The 8,982-nt window shown below is 37.6% G+C and overlaps 1 protein-coding gene across 1 annotated transcript; it reads right to left on the bottom strand.

Annotated features, from left to right (window-relative positions):
• Positions 1-393: 393 nt before the first annotated feature.
• LOC142520033 (protein WEAK CHLOROPLAST MOVEMENT UNDER BLUE LIGHT 1-like) lies at positions 394-5,560 on the bottom strand. The gene is made up of 3 exons (XM_075622981.1): positions 5,400-5,560; positions 2,723-3,667; positions 394-2,511 (listed from the first exon to the last, which is right to left on the bottom strand). The coding sequence occupies exons 2-3, from the start codon at positions 3,632-3,634 to the stop codon at positions 664-666; spliced, it is 2,760 nt and encodes a 919-aa protein (XP_075479096.1). The 5' UTR covers positions 3,635-3,667; positions 5,400-5,560; the 3' UTR covers positions 394-663.
• Between the last annotated feature and the right edge of the window lie 3,422 nt (positions 5,561-8,982).

Genomic DNA, 8,982 nt, shown 5'->3' with positions numbered 1-8,982 from the left:
ATAATTACACGAGAATCTAATTAATAAAAATTAAGAGTCTTCAAGGACATTAGGATTAGGAATCATAGTAACATAGACTTGTGCATTATAATAAATATGTTATCAAACACTGATAACATAATACAAAAAAAAAAAAAGAACAAAAGAAAAATCTCATCAATAGAACTTTCGGCCAACCACTTTTCGTTGCAAACATAATTTCGGCCAACACCCCTACAACCGCCGCCGCATCGACTCCAGATTTCTGAAATTCATTTATCTTAATCTCAACACAGATATTATTTGAGATATCTAGTGCGACCCAAATAAGGTAAAGGAAGTGCATACATAGATTCGTTATGGGAGGGCTTCAACATGCAAACTAAGGCATATGATTATAAATTAACATACAAATATTTAAAAAATCGAAACAAGAGATTTTAAATCCCCAAACACATTCTTCACTGTACCACTTCAGTTCTTTGCAAGCCATACAAGACTTATTCCACTATTCATCTAATTTACAAATAAAATACAACCATCAGCGTGTATAAATACAGAGTATAACTCTAAAGAGAGAAGATTCAACTGAGGTGAAACTCAGGAAAAAAATCGACAAAAGCAAGCCGAACATATACCACATTGTAATAAAAAAAAACATTCTTCAGTAGTATAGACAAACTATCAAGCTGATTTATTAGCTTGTGCCTTCTTTCGAGCCAAGAACATGAAAATCCGTGGGAAGAACGACTTTTTCTTTTTCTTGATGGGAGCTCTTACATCGGGTGACGAATCATTTTCTGTGACGCTGGTGTATGACCTTGGACTCAACCTTTGATGAAGAGTGGAGACATCGGGGATGCTGATGAAATTTCTCGGTTCATAAGCTTTCGAGTCCTCAAAACTTGCTCGTGGGCTTTTACTCACGTTAATTGCTGGTGGAACAGATTCACTAGCTCTGCGTCTTTGCTCATGCTCAGCCCTCCACTTTCGTAGTTCCTGCTCTACACCTAGTTTTCCTTCCTTCGCTTGCTCAGCCTTAAGCATTGCAATTTCTAGTGATTTTTTCCTTTCAGCTATCTCTTGTGTGACTTCCCCAAGCCTTTTCAAGGCCCTCAACTCAGATTCCTTCGCCTCATCAATTTGGGCAATAGCAGCCGCCACCCGTATGTTGGCTTGCTCTTCTGCTTCGTGAGTTCTCTTGCTAAGCTCATAATACTCTTCTAACGAAAGAGTTACACCAGTAGGTGAGTCCTCGTCGTTTTTTTGAGCAGATTCACTTTCTTGCAACGCATTTATAGCTGCTAGTGCCAACATTTCGGAAGCCTTTGCTGCTTCAATTTCCTTCTGAGCAGCACGCAGTCTACTTTCCATTGTACTTGCTCCTGCCTTCACCTGTTCTGCCTCTTCCTTAGCCTTTCGAAGCTCTTCACGGGCCGTTTCAACAAGTTCCTTCACCTGATCAGCTTCCTGAGCTGTCTCTTGTAGTTGCTTGGGAAGTTCCACCATTTTCTCTCGCACTTCTTTCTCCTTCACCTGAATAAGAGCAATTTCGGACTTTGTCCGGTTCAGCTCAGCTTCAAGAGATGAAACTGCAATTGATGCCATTCCCTCCCTTTGTTGAATGGCGGCAAGTTCTGCTTTTTCTCGATCCAGTTCAAATTTTAGCGAAGTAGCTGCCACCCTCAAGATTTTAACTTCATCTGTTGCTTTTTCAATGCTGAGTTTAACTTCTTCAAGTTCCTTCTTTGCTGAATCAACAGCAGCCTGAATATCACCTCGTGTTCTTTTCTCTGGCTCCTTCAGTTCCGTACTTACTGATGATTCCATATAAGCTGCCAATTCCTTTTTCAAATCCGTTAGTGATGTTGTTGCACTGTCTAACTTAGATCTAAGATCCTTCGTAGAAGCAATCTGCTGTTTCAGTGTCTCCAAGTCCTTCTCCGCTTGCTTTAATTCTTTCTCCCAATTGAGAGTGTCTTGCTCCTTCGCCATAATTGCTCCAATCCTATGTTCCTCTGCCTCCAGATGTGCTGCATGCGCAGATTCCAAGGCCTCCTTAGCAGTAATTAATTCGATGGTCAAATCCTCCACTGACTTCTCAACTTCTTTTGCTGCAGCGATGGCTTCTTCTGCCTTGCTCACTGCTGCATTTTTCTCCGCCACCAGCACAGCATAGTCTCTTTTGAGCTGTTCCAATTCATTTTTAACGCTTTTAAGCTCTGTAACTGCAGCCACATGCCTTGCTCGGGCAACTTCAAGCTGCGCCTTGGCTGCAAAGCTAGCTTCATCAGCAATCCCTTGCTCCATCTCTTCAACCCTTAGCTTAGCAAGTTCTGAATCCTGTCTTGCTTGGTGTTCTTCTGTTTGTGCCCGTTCAAGATTAAGCTTCAATTCTTCTATGAGTCTTTTAGTGCTGTCTAGTTCTTTCAAAACTTGAATTTTTGCCTCTTCAGCAGCTTCAGATTGTTTTTTGTAAGATGGTATCTCCTCCTGTGCTTTCTCCAGTTCTTGTTCAATGAACTTTCGTCTCTGTATGCAACCAGATTCACTTAAAGCAATCTTTATGTGAAGGTTTATCGGGAAGAGTTGTATCTTTATGCGAAGGTTTATTGAAATCATGTGTTAAAGATTTAAAATAATCCTTGAGAACCATAGACAGAGATATGAAAACCAATTCCTTCTCATATATAACTTAGAAGACCCCTACTGGAAGTTAAAAAAGAAATAAAGAAGTTTATACCTCGACAGTGTGAACACGATGGGCTTTCCAGTCCACAATTCCACCAAACTTCGAAACAGCTGCTTTGACAGATTCAAATGGTGCTGCTGTGTCGATTTGACCTCTGTTTGTTTTCATATCATCGGTCCGTTGAGAATGTCCCATGGATTTCTGACTTTCCAAGGAACTTACAGGTACTTTGGCAACGAGCTGAGCAGCGTTACCATTTCTCACATCTGGAGATGAAACAGAAGGTGCATCTTCATCCTCTGGAGACGGCCACACAACTATTTTGACCTCTAAGTTTTCTTCTTTTTGAGGCATACGCGTGTCTAGATCCCTGACTGATGCAGCTGGGACATTCTTCTCAACTGCAGATCCATCAAAATTATTGCCTGCACATTCCACAGAGACATCGCCTATATTTTTTTCCAACATATTTGACGAACTTTGTTGCAATAGTATTTCTGAGTTATTGCCTTTGTGACTTTCAAGTGATCCAGTATTTTCTGCTGTTGGATGTGGGACATCAGTTCCAACCACAGGTGTGTTAACATTATGTTCTGAAGTTTTTATTTCCATTTGTGCAACTGGAGAAGTTGAAACCACATCATTTGCTACCGGTGATTCCATATTCTCTTCCACTTCGTGTGTGGCATTATTTACAACCGCAGGTGTGGAAATATTATGTTCTGAAGCTTCTATTTCACCGGGCATCATTCGAGAATTTGAAGTCAGATCATCTGTTACAGATTCGAGACTTGCTTCCGGACTTAACCCATTGAAATCATCACTTAAAATTGCTGATTTAGAACCTTCCATTTCCCCATCCCCATCTTTGGTTCTTGAAAAACTTTCTGATTGATCTTTATCAAGCGACGAAACGACTTGTGCAGGAGGAGCATTTTCTTCAAAGTTTTTAGCACCCTCCATTCAGATAAAAGATATGAAGAGTCGATTCAGTACCTGAATTTCCAAGCGATGCGGCAGTTTAATGGATAGATAATTTCTTTAGAAATAACAGAAATCTTAGAAAAACAACAGTTAACAGAGGTCAATTCATAACAACAAAGCCAAGAGACGAATAACGGTTGTTATCATTATCAGCGAAAACTTTTTCGCTTTGGACACTTGACAACTCTACTCACCCTGCTCCGACCTTTACCATTTTGAACAAAAATAAACATTTTTATGCCCCAAACTATGTCCAGTCTCTGCCTCCACTCATTATCCCAATCACATTCCTTTAGCCAAGCACGTTCACCCATGCACGCCCAAAAGGATTGATCATGAAAAGAAGTATGATATGCAAAGCAAAAGGACGAAAACCCCTCCTTTGTTTCTTGTAATTTTATCTGATGATTATTGCATGGTCATATGGATCAGATTCATAAGTTTTGAAACTTCTCAGACTACAATGAGCCGAAGGCAGCAGACACACATTGATTTTCATCACCACTTACGAGTAAAGTAGAGATGAAACATGAGAATTGTCAAACTATTTTGGATCATATTTTCACCAGAGTAACATCAAGCCAGGATATAGAAGAAATGGAGATTTACTATAGGATGATGAGAAGGTAACCAAGGATTGCATAATCAGAAAAATGCTGATTTAGCTGATTTCTTGATTCAGTAAAATGAATGAGATAGAATTACTTGTGCTATTAAGTATAAATCAAATCCTACAACACAAGGACTATGTGTTTTGCATAAGAATTCAAGTAGATCAACTGTTCCATATAATTCCGGGTTCAGGTCATCGTGTATCCTAAAATTTCTTTTATCAAATGATTCACCTATTGCTTTCTACAACTTAGAAACCCCAAAACTTTATCTAATCACTCATAAAATTCACCATCATACTAGAATGCATTACTTTCCACCAAATCGGCAGCCCCGAATTATGTCATCATCAACCGAACAACACTTCATCTTGACTCCAAGAAATAACCACCAAACAGGGGTTGAAGGATGACCTCGGTGTTAGCTGGTGCGAAATTCGAAGGGATGGACAGTACAAAACAGGGATTGAAGGATGAAGCAAAGACATTCAATTCCTATTCCTTCGAAATATGCACTACCTAACTGCGAATGTTTTAAAACCGAAACAATATAAAAGTCGCTCTAAAATCTACAATATGCGACGACTGAACTTGTAACAAACACATAAAAATAGTGACCATCCAATTTAAATCTTTTAAACTTTATGGCAATCCAACCACCATGTTTTGTGCAAGATAGAGAGCCACACATGACTTTAGCCAATTGTGCCTCGCAGCAAATAACAAGATTCCTTTTGTACACCCCGTTTATCAAAATTGTTTTGACCAAAATAACCAAAAACAAAACAAAAAGCAAAAAATTAAATCCGTCCAAAACACCAAATTTCCAGATGCCCGCCATAGAATAGAATTAAATTCGACTGATTCAGCAGCAAATTCCTATAATTTAACCTGTTCTTCAAGAATCTTGATCTTATTTGCATGAAGAATATAACAATAATCAGCAAGAAATGACAGAAAACATACAAAATCTCTTATCGACGGATTAATACATCCAATCATTCAGCTAACAAACATGCAAAAAGATAGAAGAAAACAGGTAGAAAATTCAAAGCTGAAAGGCATAATCATAATCATAAATTCGACCAAAAATATAATAACCATAAGAACCAACCAATCAAGGAAGAACATACCAAGAATCACCAAAACAAGACAGACAAAAAGTCAAATGGTAGCTGAACCACCAAATATCAGCCGAAAAACACAGAATAATTTCGTGGGCTTACGAAGAATCACAAAAATAGGATCCAGAACTAAATAATTTATGAAAATTAGATATATGATAAAGGGTTTTTTTAAAAAAATTATTATTTTTATTTTATATATATTCTATATATATGTGTGTGTGATGTACTGGTGAAGAAGGTGTAATACACTTGTGATCCGACAGATGGTGTGCGGTTCACAAATTAAGGACATCCATTGGTCGACTTTCTATTTCTAGTATTTGATTTTCTTTAGGTTTCATATTTTGTTTGAAATTTCAGATAAATATATTATAGTATTGCTAGGAAAAATAATTGAAATGTGTTACTACTACTATTATTATTTAAAAAATAAATGTGATATTATTAAAGTTGTTCATTCATTTTATATATAATTTCATTACTAGAAATAAAAAAATCCTATCTTATTATTATTATTATTATTACATAAATTGTAACTAAAAATTAAAGGTGGGCAAGAGTTTTTATTATTATTTATACATCCAATGAAGCCAAAAAATTGTACTTGTTCGGATTACTTACGTAAATCATAGAAAGACCTCGTTGGATCGAAAATCGATCCAAATAATCGTAGACTGGTACTCTAATTAGGTCGTAAACGATTTTAGGTAGTTGTAGATAATTGACTCGTAGATGGGTCAACGTAATTGTACACGATTGGTGTAGACGAATCTTTGTAGCCATAAACCAGTAAAAAAAAACTTTGTGGGTCATCACCTACATCATGAACAAACGATATAGGTGTCGAGGATTGTCCGATGTAGATACTCCGATGCTCGAGTCAATAAACAGTTCACATGTATTCTCTAATAATTGGGGAGCTCAAATATAAGAAAATGAGATAGTGTCAATGTAACTTCCAAAAAGCCAATCTACGTAAACAAAATGCATGCAAATGATTAAAATTGTTTAATTGTTATATTTAAATTATTTTAAATGCTTACTTGATTAATATTATATGATTGAAGGTCTAATTGTACGATTAAATGATTAAATTGCATGATTTCATGGTAATTGAAGATATTATCCGAATATTCGATAATAGGCTGGGGAAAGGAAACCGGAGACGACCAAGATAAAATATTTTTTTTCAATAAACATTTTCAAAATATGATTAAATTTTTCTAAAAATAGTAGAGTCCAAATTATTTTACGAGACGAGCACGATTTTATTCGAGAAGCCGATTTTTGGCAAACGATGTATTTTTAAAGGACCAAAAATATTATTTTTGAAAACTAATTTTTTTATAAACTTTTATTTTTTAATTGAATATGTGTTATTGGGCCTAATTTACCTAAGATTAGTAGGCCCAATTGTTTCTAAACTCAAAGACCCAAAACTCAAGCTCATTAACATTCAAATTTTAAATCTATAAAATAAAAACAAAGGGTCTTCCTAAGCCTCACATCAGCCGAAAATTTGCACACAAAACACACCATATTTCAAGATTTTGAGGAGGAAAAAACAATGAGTCCTTATCGCCCGTTCGTCCTTCTTCGCACCTCACGCCAAAGGTCGTATATTCGAGCATTCAAAAACTCAAAGGTACCCTTCTAAACTTCTTTGACACAACATCAAATCATATTATGCTTGTTTTAATTATTTTTGCATGAAAGATATTGAAGCATGAATCATTTAACGATAGAACAAATATTTTCAAAATTTTGATGATTTTATGCTTGTTTGAAAAACGTTATGATTCATAAGGACATGCTGCCAATTAGAGGTGTTTAAGGGACGAGAAAAGAGTCGTTAATGGACGATATGTGGGCTGGAACCGAGCTTGGCAAGGGAAGAAACCAACCTAGGGTTTTCCAGGGCTTCTCGTTGGGGGGAGGCTACGACTGGAAGGAACTCGCCAGGGCTCGGTTGGGTCTTGGTCAGGGGCCTACACTTGACGTGACTCGACGCTAGGAAGATTCCTAGCATGGATAGACTTGGCGGCTGCAGCGAAGGGAGAGTCCACGCACACAAGGACTCTCACCCGTGCATGCGGCGGCTGGATTATTCAAGGGGGTGCGCGGCTCGGGTAGTGGTGGTCTAGGCTGGTCCGATAGGGTCTAGGGATGATGGCATGGGGTCAAGGCTCGATCTGGTGCAGCTTGGTCCATGGTGGCTCGATGAAAAAAGGCCGCAGCTAGGTGTTGTTGCGCAGGGACTTCTCGCGTGGGATGGGGCTGGGGCTGGGGATGGTGCAGGTGCAGGTGCAGGGGTGGTCCAGGTCGGGTCCAGGAGGCCTAGGATTAGGTCTGGTCAAGGGTGGCTCGGTGTGGCTCGTGGTTTGGGTGAGGCCGAGAGTCCTGTAGGGCTTAGGGTTCGAACAAGGCTTGGTGAAGAGAGCGGCTCAAACCGTGGGTCCACGGCGGTCGATTCGTGGTTCATGAAAGTAGTATAGGTATGAAAAGTCCACGTTTAAAGTTTGGGAAGAAAATATTGAGTTTTGAATTAATTCGGGATTTAAACGCTTCACGGTTTAGTAATTAAGGAATTAAATCAAAAGGCTTGATTTTACGTCAAATAAAAATATCAAAAGTCAAATTTAACCTTAAATAATTGTTTGGGATAGTCATGAGTCAATAAAAGTGAGAAAAAGACAATCGAGGATTTTTATGTTTAGGAGCAAAACAGTCAATTTACACATGTGTAGTACAAAAAAGTTTGGCAGTGTTCCGAAAAATCATAACACATGCTAAATGAAATTTTAAAAAGTTTATGAAAAAATATGAAATTTTATGATTTATGATAAAGTTATACAATTTTAACTGATAAATTCTATTTTATGAATTTGGAAAGGACATGATATTTTATTATTAAAAAGAAAAGAAAAATATTTTGAAAGATGTGAATTGACTGTGATAAAAAGGATATGATATATAATTATTGGGAATATAATGAGGGAGAAGGCCCCAAAGGGAGCTCGTTTACGGGAGAAGGACCCAGAGGGAGTCCAACAATCGTGCTTCCATTTACGTCGGTGCCTAGTGCCCGTCCCCATGGGCAATGGTGAGCTAAGACTGACAAGTCGACCACATGATACAGCTAATCACTTTCAAGGATAAAATTCACCCAAAATCATAAATGATTGAAAGCTTTATGATTTGACGATTCATAATTAAATTTTGTCTCCCAATTTATGCTAGCTTATTTTGAATAAAAATATGATTTTTAATGCATGTACTTGTATATATATTGTTTGGTACTCACGTTTAGAATGTGCTGAGTCTTTAGACTTACTAGGGTTGAATGTTGCAGGTGAGGATGAGATTGAGGGAGGCACTGACGCTTGGGTGGATCGAGTCTGGCAGTACACTCCCGAGAGACATTATTTTTCCGCATTAACTTGATAGTCAAAGTTTTAAAGATTTTGTTAATGATTTAATTAGCGATTTTTATACTTTATCTTGAAGTTAGTGTTGATCATGTTAGATGGTTGACGTAGGATTTTGTTATTGACGGGTTAGGATTTATGCACTTTAAATTTTTAGATGT

Source organism: Primulina tabacum, chromosome 12 (genome assembly GCF_025594145.1).
Source record: "Primulina tabacum isolate GXHZ01 chromosome 12, ASM2559414v2, whole genome shotgun sequence".
NCBI classification, from domain to species: domain Eukaryota; kingdom Viridiplantae; phylum Streptophyta; class Magnoliopsida; order Lamiales; family Gesneriaceae; genus Primulina; species Primulina tabacum.
This window is presented reverse-complemented; position numbering and strand designations above follow the sequence as displayed.